This window comes from Hakea prostrata, chromosome 4 (genome assembly GCF_041222555.1).
Source record: "Hakea prostrata isolate BN-2017 chromosome 4, UWA_Hpros_2, whole genome shotgun sequence".
Classification (NCBI taxonomy): domain Eukaryota; kingdom Viridiplantae; phylum Streptophyta; class Magnoliopsida; order Proteales; family Proteaceae; genus Hakea; species Hakea prostrata.
Window position 1 is genome coordinate 3,271,729 of NC_142603.1, and position 18,926 is coordinate 3,290,654.

Genomic DNA, 18,926 nt, shown 5'->3' on the forward strand with positions numbered 1-18,926 from the left:
CGATGGGACTAAAGAGTGTCATGACGTGCCCTAAAGCTCTGGTTGGAGGATGAAGGAAATTCGGTAACCAAAATAGGCATGAATCTTTTAAATAACAAGCATATCTGCTCCTAAACATCCATGCTATAAAATGTTGGCCCTAACGGATAACTTGCCCACAGTCTGACCGAATGGTTCCTGGCATAACTAAAAGCTATTAGCCGGAAGAAAATCTGTGCATCCGGTCGGTTACTTCCGAAAACAGAATACCCCTTCCTATGATTTCATTCGACTTATTTAAATTATAAATGTTAAACTCATTTTTCATATATATTATTAAAGATAAAATATAGATTCATGTTAGGGACCTAGCTGTGCTGAGAAAGACCTGTGCTTGTTAGTTATAAGGCATAACGAAATACTCATGATATCGCATCCACGGGTCCGGACTTTTTCCAGATTCACTTTAACCCTAATGCTTAGGGACTAAAATATTAAAAAAAAATGCTAATAACACCACAGGTTCGGACTTTTAGAACAACAACAATCGATTGATCCCATACTTCCAAAATTGAAATATAAATTTTTTATATTTACTACTTCATACAGGTGACAAAGCCCTTTGGGTCAAGAAAGTTGTTTTGCTCCCTAAAGTTGCCCTAGCATACCCCAAATCCAGGCTCGAACTGAGGTACTTACACTGCATAAAGAAACATTAGTATACCCCAAACCCAGGCTCGAACTGAGGTACTTAAACTCTGCATAAAGAAACATCAGTGACACCGTATCTAGCAAACTCTTGATCCTACATTTCCAAAATTGAAATACAAATTACTTCTATTTATTACTTGTGTTATGTCACACAAGTGACAAAGCCCTCCAGTCAGGAAAGTTGTTTTGCTCCCTTAGAGCCTAGAGGATAGAACATAGAGGAAAACACGGGAATCTATATTGAATCACTTTTTTGTGAAGAACTGAAATTCGTGCTCGAGTTCTACAATTTGAATGACATTCGCAGTATCATACTTAAACCTGCGTGACACAATTTCGGGTCACCAAACCAGTGCTTCCAATTACAAAACATTCGGACAAGTAACAAAATAAAAGAGGGGGAGAGGGAAAATCGCAAGAACCAAGCCTAAAACAATGGAAAATCAAACCAAACTCAATAGATACCAGGTCCTAATTTTTACAAGTATTTTTAATCCCATGAATATGGAAGATTAGAAACCAAACAACAGAACAATACAGCATATTAACAACCCGTGACATGAATGCTGTCCGGCTGAACCAAGGGCGGAGCAAATTGTCCAACTGAGAATCCTAAGATATCTACACACATCATTTGGCAAATGCAAATTAACATGCTTTGCCATCCATCTACTGGTTAGAATAGAATTATCATTGAAACTCTTCACCTTGGTCTGACGAGCTAGTAAAAAACTAAATTAGGTCTCAAAAGTGATATCAGTAATTAAATCATCAAAGGGGTGAAACAATGTGTATTGACAATGGCATTGTATGTCCTGTACAAATTTGTAACAGCAACCAAAGGAAAATAATTTAAAGCCTTCCCATCGCATTTTGGAGATGATACAAACTTAGGTAGGACTTCTTTTAAGGGTTGGAGAGGTGGGGAGAGGAGGGATAAGTATGACCAAAAACTCTCACTGTTCAGTTGTTAAGTTACCTCCGTTGGGATTAGCAGCAGCAGCATCTGCAGGAGGTCCCTGAATGCCGGTTCCCATATCAGCCCCATTAGCATCACTCTACAAATTACATCACAAAGGAAGCACCATTGTTAGTCCAAAAGGATGTGCAAACCTTTGTCTTGGTGCAATTACTTCCATTGGTGGCCATTCAAACAAAGATCATGTCATCTAAGGGAGTACCTGCTCAACCCGGTTTGCCAAAGTATCCTGAGTTCCGACAGATGATGCTTGCACAATTATTGGTGTCCTAGAAAGATCTCTTAAAGTCCCCTGAAAACAAGCACCAAATGAGAAATCAACATTTTCCAAATAACTAGCATGACCCAAGGAGGAAAAGGAAGGGGACAGAACAACTAAAAGAACTTAGTAGATAAAATTTAGGTAAATGATTTCATATTTGAAGCAACTATTGTAGAAGTCAAAATGAAAATGAACCAGCCATTCAGAAGCATGACCTCATTAGCTTTACAACAGTTCAGTTATTTGGTTGCTGAGAAACTAAAGAAATATGCAGAGTAAATGAAATCTTCAGGCCGATTCTTCTATTTATTCTAGTTTATTTATTTTAGAGATGAGAGAGGGTCAGGATCTGGGAAGAAATTATTGTCTCAAAATTACAATACCAGCCAGTTTCCTGGGATCTTAGCAGCATCAAGAAACAACAATCAGTTCCTGAATCGAGCTACTGGTCATTTCTACAGAAACCTGGCACTGGCTACAGCTCTCACTCAAGGCAGCTCACGTTCTGGCAGTAAGTAGCCCTGAGAGATGTCTGCTCCCTCACCTTTGGTAGCCCTGATAGCAGCCCCTCTGGCCCTCAGGCTATAGGGTTCCCCACACCTCAGGGCAATCAAAACCCCCAAGTTCTTGTCCTGTATTTCCTCATTTACAATGAGAGTTGACCCCTTAAAGAACCCAGCAAATGTAGTGTATCCAGATGGAATTTAAGAGAGATAAATCTGGTTATGCTGTTGAACCCCCCCCCCCAACCTCTTGTTCTGTAGTTTGTCCTTTTCTAGTTGATTTGACCCCTTGAAGAACCTTTCAGATGTTGTCTCTGCAGATTTAATTTCAACGATCTAAATCTGGTTCACTGTTGATGCTTGGTACTGTCAAGTATTGATAGCAAGCTGTTGCCAGGGTTTTAATTGAGCTAGGCTTGCTGATTGTCAACCCGGTATATCCATACATTCTCAAACAGGGGAGGAGACAGAGGGAGAGAGAAAGAGAGGGGCCGGCGCTGGAGATAGAAGAGGAAGAAGAAGAAATCAACATGACAAGGCAAAAGAAGGGAACATGGTCACACAACCTTGTTCATACCAATTTGGTAGCAAACAACTCAAAATTTTATTAGTCAAAATCTGAAAATAAACCATGAATTCAATGTATTAGAACATGAAATAAGTAGCTAGACTAACTCTTTTGATGCTAGGCCAACTAAAACTAAAACCCAGTGAATAAATTTAAAATAAATATATCACTGAACCTAAAAACCCAATTGGACCCAGTTCAACTTCACATAAATTACCCAACAGGGCAACACAAGTTCAAGAAATTGCTCCTGCACCATGCCCACCCTAAAAAAAAAGTATCACATCATTTTGCAACAAGAAAGAAGGCAAAGAAACCAACAAAAAAGAAAAAGAAAAAGAAAAAAAAATCATTCCACCTGTACATCCCAGTCAACTGCATCATATAAAGCACACTGGTCAGACATGGTCCATACTCCATATACATGCCTAACATCTTAATTAAATTTCCCTCATCCCTGACCCATTTGGCCATGTTGCCTAGATTCAACACCTTCCTATCAAATTGAATGCACAGTGTGAGCACATAGATTTATAGCCAGGACAGCACCAATTTTCCCTCTCCCATCTCCGGTCCCAAATCTCTGATAAAAAGGGCTCCAACAAAAGTAGAAGAGAAACACGGGAGGTGGAGGAAGAAGAGAAAGAAAGAGGAGAAGAAAAAGAAACTAGTGGACAAGAGAGGAGTGAAAATTGGAAAGAGAAGAAAGGACAATTGAAATGCAAGCAAACTTTCAGTTTTGACAGAGGTCTAAATGAAATTAGATGTGATCATAGTTGTCACCACGTCAAGGAGACACCACATCTGAAATGGGAAAGAAAATCAAGGCGGCACCAAACAAGGTGCCTAGGTAAGAACATCTCGACAAATAGAACCACCATGGTGCTTGGATGCCTAGGCAGAGTCAGCCACTTTCGTGTTATTATTAGACTCAAGACACCTGCCCTGCAACTTTGTAACATAGCCTATTAGTTCACTCCTAGGAAATGTGCACTCCTCATTATTAGGCTCCAACATTCATTTTAGATACCATTTCTAATTGACGAAATAAGAATTGAAATGTTTGATTCTTCAGTATCTTATTCAGAACTTTACAATCAATATATACACAACTGCTATCTATGAAATAGGAAAGAATATCCTACCTAGAAGATTAGAATAAATAAGAAATCTACCTAGAATAGAAGATTACAATAAATGAGAAATCTACCTAGAATAGAAGATTACAATCAATGAGAAATCTACCTAGAATAGAAGATTACAATCAATGAGAAATCTACCTAGAATAGAAGATTGCAATAATAAGAAAAATACCTGTAATAGAATATTACAATCTGATCTACTTAGATTAAAGATACTAATAAAATATTATGATATGATTCTAAGATTTTCCACACTCCCCCTCAAGCTGGTGAATAGGCATTCTCCATTCCAGCTTGGATATGCATTTTTGAAAGGCTGAGCTGCTCAATCCTTTAGTAAGTACATCAGCAAGTTGACTATGTGTAGACACATACGGCGTACAAATCAGTCCGCTATCCAGCTTCTCTTTGATGAAGTGTCTGTCAATCTCAATGTGCTTGGTTTGGTCATGTTGAACAGGGTTATGTGCTATACTGATTGCTGATTTGTTGTCACAGTAGAGTCTCATTGGTCCACCCCATTCAACTTTTAGGTCTTCTAAGATAATCTTCAACCAAAGTAATTCACATATTCCTTGAGCCATTGCACGAAATTCGGCTTTTGCACTTGACCGAGCCACAACATTCTGCTTCTTGCTCCTCCATGTCACAAGATTGCCACCAAGAAATGTGCAATATCCTGTGGTCGACCTTCTATCTACTGCTGACCTTGCATAATCAGCATCAGTGTATGCTTCTAGTATCATTCCTTTATTCCTTCTAAATAAAAGGCCTCTCCTTGGCGTCCCTTTTAAATATTGTAGCACACGGTGAGCTGCATGCAAGTGAATTTCCTTTGGACTGTGCATGAATTGGCTGATTACACTAACTGCATATGCTATGTCTGGCCTTGTGTGAGACAAGTAGATTAGTCTTCCTACTAGTCTTTGATACATCTCTCGGTCCACAACAACATCTTCTTCTGCATTCCCAAGTTCTTGTTGGGATCTATTGGAGTGCTTGCTTTGGTTTACACGCAGCCATTCTTCTGTTTCTTTAAGGAGATCAGTGATATACTTTTGTTGAGAGATGAAAATGCCTTGTTGAGAGTGAGCAACTTCAATGCCAAGGAAGTATTTTAATCTTCCTAAAGCCTTGATCTCAAATTCCTTAGCCAAGCATTGAGTCAAATTTTGTTTCTCTTTTTCTTCATTTCCTGTCACTATTATGTCATCAACATACACAAGTAGTGCCGTGACTCCCCCAGATGATGAGTGCTTGATGAACAATGTATGGTCTCCTTGACTTTGCTTGTAACCCATACTAATCATGACTTTAGTAAATCTGCCAAACCATGCTCGCGGTGACTGTTTGAGTCCATATAAGGCCTTTTTTAACTTGCATACAATATTAGCAGCTAAATCCTTCTCATAACCCGGTGAAACCTCCATGTAAATTTCTTCCTTTAGTTCACCATGCAAGAATGCATTTTTAACATCAAACTGTTGCAAGTCCCAACCATAATTTGCCGCCAAGGATAGTAAGATTCTGACAGTATTCATTTTTGCAACTGGAGCAAATGTTTCAAGGTAGTCAATCTCGTAAGTCTGGGTGTAGCCCTTGGCTACCAACCTTGCTTTGTACCTTTCTAAAGATCCATCTGCTCGATACTTCAATGTATATACCCATTTGCACCCCACAGGTTTCTTCCCTTCTAGTAATCTTACAAGTTCCCATGTTCCATTGCTTTCTAATGCTTCCATCTCCACATTCATAGCTTGCTTCCACTCCTTATTGGATAAAGCCTCAGATAAGGTGTTAGGAATGGCAATGGTGTTTAAACTTACCAGAAAGGCTCTATGAGATGGGGAAAAATGTTTAAAGGACAAGAATTGGGCAAGAGGGTACATGGGTTTCGTTGTGCATTCTCTAGTGCCTTTCCTAATGGCAATAGGAAGGTCTAGTTCATTACTATCTGTGGGCACATCGAATTTGGTTTGTAGTGAAGGATTAGTCATTTGTACCTTATTTTGCAGAATTTGGATTGGAGTCTTGAACTTGCACTGATTTTGGAACAAGATTCTTCTTCCTTGAGAACACATTTCCTTTGCCAAATCTCACATGCTCAATATCAAAAATAGGCTCATTCATTTCAAAGTTTGACATATGTTCATGTTGTTCACAGTTTGACACAAGTGAGTCTGACACAAGTTTAGGTTGTTCACAGTTTGACTCAGGTGACATAGTGAAGTATTTGGGAGTGAAAAGTCAAGTAAGGAATTCCCATTCTTATCTTCCATTATTGAATGCTCCCCCTGAAGATGAGGTGTGGAAAAATAAGACTTATGTTCATGAAAAGTGACATCAATGGAAACATAGAACCTTTTTGAAGGAGGGTGATAGCACTTATAGCTCTTTTGAGTGGAGGAATATCCTATAAATAAACATTTGAGTGCTCTAGGATCTAATTTACCCCAATGTGGTCCATGAATATGAACAAATGAGACACACCCAAAAATTCGAGGAACAAGGTTATTTGTCGTTTTTAGGTTTGGATAGAACTGGGAAAGGACATCCATTGGACTCTTGAATCCTAAGACTCTCGAAGGCAGCCGATTTATGAGATGAGTTGTTGTGAGGACTACTTCCCCCCAAAATGACTTAGGCACATTGTATTGGAATAGGGAGGCTCTAGTTACATCAAGAAGGTGGCCATTTTTCCGTTCAGCTACTCCGTTTTGTTGTGGGGTATCAACGCACGATGACTCATGTATAATTCCCTCCCTTTGAAAGAATGGAGTTAGAATTTGATTGAAATAGTCTCTGGCATTATCAGATCTAAATCTTTTTATACTAACTCCAAATTGGTTTTTAACCATGGAATGGAAGTTGGGAAGAACACAACTAACATCGGATTTGTTTTTGAGTAGAAAAATCCATGAGACAAGAGTGCAATCATCAATGAATGACACGAACCACCTATCCCCAGACACATTAGGAATTCTAGAAGGACCCCAAATATCACTATGAATGAGATAAAAGGGGATGGAACTTCTTTTCTTGCTTAAAGGAAGTGGTACACGCTTGTGTTTAGCAAGCTCACACACATCACAATGAAACTCATCGACATGTATGCCTTGAAACAAAGAAGGAAACAAAAGACTGATTACCCTAAAGGAAGGATGTCCAAGTCTGTGATGGTAAAGCCAGATTTTTTCTTTATTGGTTTGAGAAGGACTACCATTAGTAGCATGTGATTGGCTTGGTACCTCAAGGTAGTAGAGTCCATCCCTTTCTCTAGCATGTCCAATCGTCCTCCCCGAATCCTTGTCCTGAAATATACAATGACTATGGTGAAAGACTACATTACAATGTAAATCTTGCGTGAGTTTCTTCACAGAAACGAGATTTATAGATAGTCTAGGAACATGTAGGACATTTTTCAAGGTGAGGGATGAGTTGAGCTCAATATTTCCAGTTCCAGCCACAGTAGTTAACGAGCCATCAGCAGTAGCTATCTTCCTACTACTTGGACAGGGAGAATATGTGGTGAAAAGATTTGGTGAGTATGTCATGTGGTCAGTTGCACCTGAATCTATGATCCAGGGGCTTGGAAGAGAATTATTAGAGACATTTAATCCAATAGAAAGTGGAAACTCACCTGAATATGCCAAAGAACATGTACCTGGTTTTTTGTTAAGGTTGCTCAAAAGAGTTTTTACACGTTCTATGTCCTCCTGATTAAGGCTAGCAACCTCTTTATTAGTGACTTTAGGTTGTTGTGCAGATGTAACATGCGCCTGACCATTATTTCCAGATTGCTCTCCTTTGTGCCGCCACTCTCGGCTAGGAGGTTTACCATGAAGTTTCCAGCATCTTTCCCGTGTGTGACGAGCTTTCTTGCAGTAGGTACACCATAGATTGTCTTTGTTTTGCAATTCTCCATTCTGCAGATTTTTTTATTTTCTGATCAAATGCAGTCCTGAAAGTAACCTCTCTTGGTTCTGACATACTCTTTGTAGGTGCTTAAAAATAGTATGTGAAACAATAACCAAAGATGCAATAGAATGATTAGATAAGGCGAAGAAATAAAAAATCTGTTTTTCAGGTAAGGAAAAATAAACATAACAGAGCTGAATAAAGAATGGCGATAAAGGCCAAAGGAAGAATAATCTCTATGTGGCGGAAACACCAGAGAGTAAAGGCAATGAAGGCCTAAAAGCTGGACAGCAATCCCAAGATTGGTTGGCTCTGATGCCATGACGAAATAGGAATTGAAATGTTTGATTCTTCAGTATCTTATTCAGAACTTTACAATCAATATATACACAACTGCTATCTATGAAATAGGAAAGAATATCCTACCTAGAAGATTAGAATAAATAAGAAATCTACCTAGAATAGAAGATTACAATCAATGAGAAATCTACCTAGAATAGAAGATTACAATCAATGAGAAATCTACCTAGAATAGAAGATTACAATCAATGAGAAATCTACCTAGAATAGAAGATTGCAATAATAAGAAAAATACCTATAATAGAATATTACAATCTGATCTACTTAGATTAAAGATACTAATAAAATATTATGATATGATTCTAAGATTTTCCACACTAATCTTATCAATGCATCCAAGCATTCAACTCTCAGTTTATGTGACATTTCAAACATTTTTCTTCTCTATAAAGCATGGCTGGTCCCATAGCCAACTCAAAATTTCCCCTTCGACCATCTTATGGCACTCAACATGCCAACCCATTTCATCCATCTCACACCAGCTTGATGATGAACCACCAATTCAAACTCTCCCTACATATGGAAGAGTACACCAAGAAAATAATAATGGGAGCATTAAAATAGAGACTTTTCCACTAAGCTTAGCTTTTCCCTTCATTTATACTGTGCCTTTGTTAAAATAGCTTCATATGTCACTAAAAGATTATATAATAAAGTAAAATTTACTACATTTTCTAATATAGAAGTCAAGTCAACACTTACATTTTCCCCTTCAAACTTCTTGACTTCATTACTCTTTGCTCTTTGCATTTAAGATCAGGCAACGGTGGGAGGCTCTTAACCTTACTTGTAAGGTTAACTTTATTGAACTACTAATTTTGTCCCTCCATAATTCCTCTCAATTCCCTCTCTTTACATTGTCCCTCAACAGTATTTTAAGCAGTAACAGACGGCAAAGAAGGGGGAAACACATAAAGACATCAGTTTTATAGATACTCTCATAAAATTGTTAATTATAAAGAGAAACTCATAGATTTTCAATAATGTTCTACAACAATAGTTTTCATGATACAATAAACTAAATTTTCTTGAAGAGAAACTAACAGTAATTAGCAATATATGAGTACCAACCTTATTTGCCCACATAAGCCCACATGCATTGCACAGAGTCCTAGGTCCAGCTGGCCCGCGACGCATCATTGGAGTGGACTTTGAACTAATGCCACAGTGAGTGCATCTGAAATAGTACCCAAAGATTACAAATAGCAGACTACAGGAGGAGAGAAATAATGCACAAAACTAGCCTCAAAAGAGGGGATAAAAGAAAATATTATGGTTTACCATAGAAGAAGAAATTATCATAGAAAAGCAACCACACGATTATAGATGATAGTACTCACAATGTCTCTTGCTGTGAATCATCTTGTCCTGAACCATTCCAATTTGGAGAACCTGCTGCTGTTTCATCTAAATTTGCCTTTGATGATGTGAACTGACCCTTTTTTCGTTGCATCCTGTCATAAGAAAAAGTAAAAATTAGAACGTTCATGAAGATACATGAAATATGAAGCCAACGAAAGTGGGTATAGACATTAAATCAAGAATCTCTGCTTTAAATCCAACCATTTTCACTTCTGAAATATAGCACAGACTTGATGTAAAGCCAAATAAAGAGAGAAAGATGCGTAGGAATAAAAGGCCCTAAGAGACCCAACTATTTCTAGAGGGAAGTTATCCAACAACACCCCCCCCCAGGGGGACAAATTCCAGAACTAAGCCCTACAATAAAACACATCACATCACAGTATCAGAGAAGCAAAACTGTGAAGTATGAAGAACATTGCATTTGCAACACCACGAATCTTAAAAAAAACTATAAATATTAGAAATTAGGGAGAGGGATCAACATGCTTCCCAAATACACTACAACTTTACAGCTGAAGCCAGCAGTGGACAGTAAAACAGTATATTTAATGAAGAGACACAAGGGAGAACACATATTTACTGAGGAATGAGACAGGAAGATTCACTGAAAGTGCAAATTTCCATTTCCCTATAATTGTTTAAAAGAGTTGAAATAAAGACAAAAGCCCTATGCAAGATTACTGTTAAACACCCTCAAAAGTTTAACAACACAACAAGAAAAATTAAAAAAACCATCCTCAAACATTTGTAAGTAAAACACATCACAAGAGTACGATATCCCCAAAATATAAAAATAATTGCACAACCAGTTAGCTTAAACAAAGCAAGTGCTTCTTGAAGCACCAATCTTGGCATTAGGCTGGGTTGCAGGAGGTTGATGAGTCTGAGTTAAAAAATAACTACTATATTGCTGGGTGACAGTGACTTGCGGCTTTAATGAAGTTATGTAAGTACTAGATTATCATATAAAAAATGACGAACAAAAACAAGGGTAGGATTTAGCTTCTTACTATAATGAGTTAATGACATATCAAATAGTCATGATAGAGAAAAGATTATTGTACAGTCAGAGACAGAAGCTATGACACCACACTGATTCCAATTACACAGGATTTTGTAATTCACAAAAATAGCTAAAGTTGTAAACCCTGGTGAGGTCTCAGAACGCAAGAGTCTCGACCTCGTCAAGAGATTGACTCAGAAATCGAAACGAAAATTTTGATGAGAGGGTTTTGTGAGTTTGAACATAGTAAAAGAGGAAATTTGAATCTTGGACTGTTGAGTAAGGGAAGGGTGATAGGTAGTGTGATGAAAAGAGAAGTTCACTTCCAGACGAAAAATCCAATGAAGATGGAGAAGTAAAGAAGGAAATAAGGGGAAATTATAGAAGATTACAAATTTACATTTTTAGTCTCACCAATAGACATTAAAAACACATGTTTTAAACACCTGCACTGAAATTGATTTTCATTATTAATCAGTAAAAATTAAAAAACAGGCCTTAAAACTGTTTTTGCTTTTGGTATTTTTTTCAAGCCTATGCAAATAGAAATAAGCGATCTGAATTGTACAAACACCACCAAGCATATGTATTTGGCAAAAAATCAAAAACAAAAACTATACCAAAGACTGCCTTAGACTATGACACTTAAAACTGAAATTAATGAAAATTGTTATTAGGAATCAGGGAATCAGGGATGTTTGATGAATCTTTTTAACTTCACAACTTGTAAAAGTATAATCAGTATTATAAAACATAATTCTACCTACCATTTTCATAAATCCTATGCAATATGGTAGATCAGAAAACTCCCTGCACTACAAAATCAGTTTTTCAATTATTGGAAAGAAAAAGAAGAAAAAAAATAGAATTTTTTGCTAACTCGCCTACATTTCTCTATGGACAAGATTATTTGAGACTACAACACAATTTTGCAAATGAGTTGCCATCTTCAAGCGACGTTTATGCAAGATTTCTATTTAAGGTATAACATTTTTCTTGAAATTAACTTTTACTAAGAATATCAAGAAACTGTATTGTGATCTTCAGTTTCTCTATTAGCATCATTGGCTATGAGACCTAGGATTATGCAGAGTTGGACTTTAATGGTCCGTTTTTCATTTTCTAGTATAAAGTTTGATTTTTCTTGCTAAATTTGCTAAATTTATACAAGTAAGATGTTTAAATAGCCATCAAACTTCACCAATGAAACAGCTAATTGAAATTCACCAATAAAAGACTCTAGCCAAAAAATGAAATGGCGAATTGAAATTCACCAAGCAAGGCCGGACCCAGCATAATCAACTGATTAATGTAAACCTAAGTTTAGGGTTTGCTAACCAAGACCCTCTTTAATAAGAACTGTTTAGGTTAGGGTTTCTATAGGTTACATGGGGCTTTAAATCAGCTCAGGTATGCTGGAATTTAAGTTCAGATCTGAATTTATACGAGAATTAGAATTCAGACTTGATAAATCAAAGGGATAATTACTGTTGCCCCCCTGAACTTTGATTTTATTACTAATAAAACCTTGTTCTTTATAAAATTACTGTTGCCCCCCTTCCTTATAACGGTGTTAAGTAGCCGTTAAGTTTGAATATGTAATGTCTAATTTGCCCTTCATTAAAATTAAGAAATCAAAAGACAATGCTACCCCATTTATAAATATCAAATTAAATGTCAATTTTACCCTAAACTTCATTTCTTTTGAATTAATGAAATCGGCAAAATCCAAATCCGATTTGGTTTCCCACCTTCACTAAACTTCATTTATTTTGAATTAAAGAAATGGACAAAATCCAAATCCGATTTGGTTTCCCGCCTTCACCAAGCTTCATTTATTTTGAATTAAAGAAATGGGCAAAATCCAAATTCGATTTGGTTTCCCGCCTTCACTAAACTTCATTTATTTTGAATTAAAGAAATGAGAAAAATCCAAATCCAAATCTAATTTGGTTTTCCACCTTCACTAAACTTCATTTATTTTGAAAATATTTTCGGTGATATTCAGTTTCCAATTTGAGTTGAATTCGATTTTCCTTCCTCTTTGATTTTTATTTGAGTTTTATTCAAACATTCTTTATTTATTAAGTGGTTTTTTTTTTTTGAATAAAACGGATTATAGTTACTTTTTTCTCCACAATTAATTAAAGGTACTATTGTAACTTGACAAAAGGGTAAATAAGTAAAGAGCTAAGTATAAGGGTATTTTGGGGTTTTTGAGAAAATATAAAGATGACACATCATCATTAAACTAACGGAACTTAACGGTAGGGGGGCAATAGTAATTGTAGACAAAGTTAAAGGTTGGATTAGTAATTTTGAAAAGTACAGGGGATACAATAGTAATAAAATCAAAGTAAAGGGGGGCAATAGTAATTATCCCTAAATCAAATCATAGACCAAGCAGGATCGGGCTTAGGGTTTCAATTTGATTAGGGTATTGGGGAACAGGTTGCTGGTTCTGCAGATTAAACTTCTGCAGTTGTTATTTTGTAGTCCAGAAACAGCTTAGAGGTGTAGGGCTGAAGTAGGGTGGTTTGAAAAATTCTGCAAATCTGGAAATTTCTGAAACTTCAGTGAAGAAGATGAAGTGCAAGAAACTAAGAACTTAGGTTTAATGGACTGATTAGAAGAAACTAATCGTAGGGATGGGTTTTGAAGGCCTAGGCGATCCGAATGAGGGTAAAATAGGGGGTTCTGAGGCTCGGGTTGAGGGAATCCTAATGGGATTTGGACTGAAAACGTGGGGAAGAAGAAAAAGGGGAAAAGAGCTACTGTGGTTAGGGTTTGGGGTGGGGAATGGCTGCAACTGAAAGGGATCGGGTGGGGGTCTTGGCTTACTTGAATAGTGGTGAGCTTGCTAGAAAATCTGGAGAGGAGCTTGAAGACGATGAAGGAATCTCAAAACTTAAAACAAGGGCACTCTATCCCAGCCGCAGGGTTCCAAGAGGAATCTCACAACTTTCCCAAAGTCAAATTCTCAAACTCAGATCAATTCATTAATCAACACCGAAAATAACTAACAATAGAAAGGCTATTTATAGACTGTATCAAAGGGCTCTGACTCATACAGTCATACTGGGACATCCTGATTATTAAGGTCCCATTACAACTTAACTTGGACTCTAAAAAACTTATCAAAAAAAATCTATTTAGTATGCAATCTCAGCCCTTGGATCTGAGATCTCACTTAAACACTTTTTAAGTCACCCAATGCTAATTAGATAAATTACGAACAAACTGGACTCAAAAGGGAAATAATTCTTCCTAATTTAAGTTATCCTTAAAAGTAGGACTTCTTAAAAAGGAAACAATTTTTTCCTAAGTTAACACAACTCTATGACTCTTTTCAATTGAAACTTCAAAATAAAAGGAAATAAATAATGATTTGACTCTCAAGACTTATAAATAAACTAATTTTACTGCATTTCAGTCTTCATTCTAGCTCGATCCCAGAGCAGGAATTGACCATTCTACCCCTGGAATGGAATCGGTCTCTCAAAATAATATGCTTCCAACTCCTCTTATCCCATGACTAGCAGGGTGCCAGGGATTAGGTGAAAGCTTCCAATCCTTTCTCTCACCAACTTCATCTTCCCCCCCCCCCCCCCCAAACCCCAAAAAAGAAGGTTAAAAATAAGAAAAGAAAAAAGAAAAAAAATTCCAGTAGCAAGGTGTATGCATTTAATAAATGGAAAGCAACCTCCTAACACTCATTTACATCTCTGCAAAACCTATATATACAAAATATACTCATTTCCAACTACAAACAAGACATAAGAATGTATGAGCTAGGTGAAGATTGATTTTACAAAACCTATACGTATGGGTGCAACTACGATAAAAAAGTGTGGAAAATTGGAGGAAAACAAAGGGACTGCAGATTAGTTCATCATAAAGAAAGTCAGGTATCATAATCCACTCACAAGATTAGACTTTTTTTCCGATGTCCCAACCCCGGAGAAAAAACTCTCTCCTCTGAAATGAAAACTAGGAAGAGAACTGTTGCCTTCACAAAACCAAAACACAAATATGCCAATTGTAGTTTTCTTTATATGGGGGAACGATACCACCATATCCTTGCGAATTGACTTTGATATGAAAGAAGTAAGTCCTAACACGAGCCCAATTAAAGAGTAGAAACTCCAAAGAGGACTTACAAAATATTTCCTATTATGACCTTAACTAACAAACTGGCAACTCCAATTAGGGAGTCATAGACTTTCCCAGATGAAGAAAAATGCTAATTTAGCAAGAAAGACAATTTAGAGTTCTAATTTAATTATATTTTTTCTAAAACAGAAACCCCAATGGTAAATTGGTAACATCTTTTTCAAATAGTTGAAATACGCCTTTCAAGGGCACCAATTGCATGCAAACAGAGAAATTTCGACCATCCAAAATTAAGTCAAAAGAAAAGAAATTACTTATTTCCTATGTTAGGATGCTCTCCGAAACACATTAAAAATCCTACATTCGCTTACTTGTAAACTGCTGCATCACAAACACAAATTGGAAGCCTACGCTTAATTTGCTTGTGAGTAGAGAGGAACCAAGGACGACATTACCGCATGCGGAGACAAAAGCAAGCTAACCAAACTGCTAAAGAAGTCCAATGGATTTTCATAGCAAAAAACAACTTATTAAAGAATGCATATTCTTGGAAAAAATTTCAATTCATCTTCTTAGATCAATCAAACCATTATTTACGAGAGCAACCTTACATCTTGCAAAATTCAAAATCAATTTATCGGCAACATAGGAAAGGAGAAGGTATGTCTTACTTGACTCTTAACTCTATTGTCTAGCAAAGTCCACAATGACGATTAACGTAGTTGTCTAACTTTCTCTACTGGACGAAAGGATAAAAAATGTAAACAAAGATAACGCATTTAGCGGCAGGACACCTACCTGAGAGCAACCTCCTTACGAACGGTATATCGAATTTTCTTGTCAAAGTTCCGCTCTTTTCTTTTTTCACGGAACCTATGAAGAGAAGCCTCTCTCTGAGGAAGGCTCGAGCGTCGGGGGAACTCAACTAAAGTCTGCAACCAAATATTAAAGATGAAGAGCAACACGACCCCCAGAGTCATTAAATAAAAAAATTTAAAAATTTAAAAAACCCAGCAAACACAACGGATGAAAAACTACCCTCTGATTCGGAGAGGATACGACGCCAGACGCTCCAGAAGGCATTTCATACCCTCCCAGCAATAGCAGAACCGCCTGCACCTGTAAGTAAAAAAAACCCAAAAAAAAAAGAGAGAAAGAAAAATGAAACCTAAAACCTAACAGAGATCATCTATTCTACAAACAAGAGAACCTAGCAATAACAAATATCTAGAAAAAGAACGTAAATTGAACACATTAACAGAGGGGGCAAAAAAATCTCTTAAAGATACCTTCTCCGGGGATACGGCATCGAACACATAGACTTCGCCCTGAAAGGAGAGAGTCAACTGATCCATACCCTCTCCACGCGAAGGTAGAACGAAATTGGAGGCGGCGAGGTAATTAGAATCCTGAGGGACCTCTTCAACGCCATCCATGACCTCAACGTTAGGCTCAACGCCACCGTTTTCAAGCGAGTGAGTTTCGTATCGTACGTGAGGATTATCAACGGACTCTCCAGCTGTTCCTTCGTCTTCTTCCTCGATCTGATTCGCAGGATTCATGGACTGCATGGGGTTCTCATGACCATACAATTGTACTTGTTCATTCGGCTCAGTCATCCTGCAGCATTACAGCGGCAGATCGATGAAGATAAGACACTGAAACCCTAGGTTTTCTTTCCTCCTTAGCACCAAAAAACGAAATTGTGAAATCCAGGCCTCGCAGAGTGAAGAAGTAGTGCAGACAGTGATGTTAATTGAAGAGAAGAAAGAAAGAAAGAAAAAAACCCTAGATTAATTGCGATTGGTCGTTCCGATCTGTTTCCAAAACCGAAAGGCGAGAGTATAGACAGCTCAGGAGAGGACGATGGGGAATAGTAAATAACCCTGCAAGAAGACGAAATTTACGAGATATGCCCTTCTCCCTTACTGAGAATCACACCACTCACCAGTGAGTCAGTGAGAAGTGTCAGTGCAGGGCAGATTTGCAAGAGAAGGTCAGAATCCGTTTAAGAAGTTGCAGAGCATTGAAGCGAAACGTGTAACCCTCAGAAGAAAGCAGAAGGAGAAGAAGAAGCAGGACTTCTACTGTGAATGGGCTTTGAACAACGCTTATCGATAAGGCTTAGGCTTTTCTTCCGTTGTTTTCCCCTTTCGGTCTCAAATTTGTTTTGCGAATTTATAATTAGACCGGCACGAATCATATTTGGTCTAACTTAACTTTTCTCCGGGTTGACCACGATGTTAGGGGGACCATATTTTTACTTTAATTTTCTTTGACGAGTGGCCGAGTGGGGAAGGACTTTTATTATGTAATAATAATAAAATCCCGGTGTAGGGCCAGTGCACCAATTTGATCCATCGGACGGTGAACCGACACTCCAAGGCACCATTTATTTACGGTGGTTTGGTCGAAAAAAATGAGTAGAAAAAATAAGCACGTTATGTAATGACGTGGACAACATAAAATGGATTTTGTAAAAAAATTAATGTGGGTCCTACTTTTGTTGTTTTCTACGTTTTCTTACAAAATCTCATATATTTAGTGTGCGTAAGGCATTTTTCTTTTATTAGAACCAATAATGATAAAATGCATTTGGTTAAATTGATCGTTCTTTCGTTTTTAATAAACAAACTGGTCTAATTTTTTTGTTTGAGAAGATTTTTTGCAAGTACATCAAAATTACATCAAAGAGAGACATTAATCGAACTTCATTCACATGCAACTTTTAATTCCTTCATAAGATTTTTTTTTTTCATTTAAATCTCCATCACTTCAAGATTTTATCAAACGGTCAAAATTCTCTAGAACACGATTATCGCAAAGAATGTTGTTCTCAAAAAATGTTGTTACCAAATATGCCCTTAGTGAGACTTTGAAAAAGAAATGGGCAGAAAAATTAAAATGCCACATCAGCAAACAAGGTTCATCTACTAACGGTTCTACAATCTTGAACCAAACAAACTACATATTTTGGGATTTCATAAAAAAAAATTATGTTTTCAAACTTTTTCAACCCCACTTAAAGATTTAGCAAACAAACAATGCCCAAGAGTTTGAATCCTTCGAGGCCAAGAGCAATTATGCAATACCCCACCCCCATTATATTTAAAATAAAAATAAAGAAGTCCTTGTTACCACACACACACACAAAAAGAAAGGGTTTTTTACAGCTTGGACGCTTTAGTGGGCTAAATTCTAGGTTGCCTACTTACAGATTGGACGGTCCTAACATTCCATTCAAATTATAATTAAAAGGAATATTTACTATTGCCCCCCTATACTTTGATTTTATTACTAATGTATCCCCTGTATTTTACAAAATTACTAATCCAACCTTTAACTTTGTCTATAATTACTAATGCCCCCTACTGTTAAGTTCCGTTAGTTTACTGATGATGTGGCATCTCCATATTTTTTAAAAATCTCAAAATACCCTTTTACTTATCTCTTTACTTATTTACCCTTTTGTCAAGTTACAGTAATACCCTTAATTAATTGTAGAGAAAAAAAGAATCATAATCTGTTTTACTCTAAAAAGAAATCACCAAAATAAAGAAATAATAATTGAATAAAATTAAAATAGAAACCGAAGAGGAGGGAAGATAGAATTCAACTCAAATTTAGAAACTGAATATCACCTACTTCGTTAATTCCTTCTCTGGCAAGATTTTGTGGTTTCGTCAATGGTGGGTTAGTAAAGCGGTTAAAAGTCTAAACTCCCATGGGGAGGTGTTACGTTTCGTTTCCAATATTAAAAAAGCACCCGTCCCCCCCCCCCCCAAAAAAAAAAAAAATTTGTGGTTTCCTTCCCTACGTATGCTAGAGGAGAAGGTGGGAAACCAAATCGAATTTGAATTTTGCCAATTTCTTTAATTCAAAATAAATAAGTTTAGTGAAGGTGGAAAACCAATATTTTTTTAATTCAAAATAAATGAAGTTAGGGTAAAATTGACATTTAATCTGGTTTTTATAAATGGGGTAGTATCGTCTTTTGATTTCTTAATCTTAATGAAGGACAAA

At 36.9% G+C, this 18,926-nt stretch overlaps 1 protein-coding gene across 2 annotated transcripts; it reads right to left on the minus strand.

Moving 5' to 3' along the window:
* Positions 1 to 51: 51 nt before the first annotated feature.
* On the minus strand, positions 52 to 17,064 carry LOC149017107 (GATA transcription factor 24-like). Of its 2 annotated transcripts, XM_089151426.1 has the most exons (8): positions 16,852 to 17,064; positions 16,193 to 16,523; positions 15,942 to 16,022; positions 15,702 to 15,835; positions 9,763 to 9,876; positions 9,494 to 9,599; positions 1,872 to 1,961; positions 52 to 1,748 (listed from the first exon to the last, which is right to left on the minus strand). In XM_089151426.1, exons 2-8 carry the CDS (start codon positions 16,520 to 16,522, stop codon positions 1,647 to 1,649), a joined length of 957 nt encoding a protein of 318 aa, XP_089007552.1. In that variant the 5' UTR covers position 16,523; positions 16,852 to 17,064; the 3' UTR covers positions 52 to 1,646. The 2 variants fall into 2 exon arrangements, with proteins under 2 accessions (XP_089007552.1, XP_089007551.1); XM_089151425.1 differs by having other exon boundaries at positions 55 to 1,748; positions 16,193 to 17,064.
* Between the last annotated feature and the right edge of the window lie 1,862 nt (positions 17,065 to 18,926).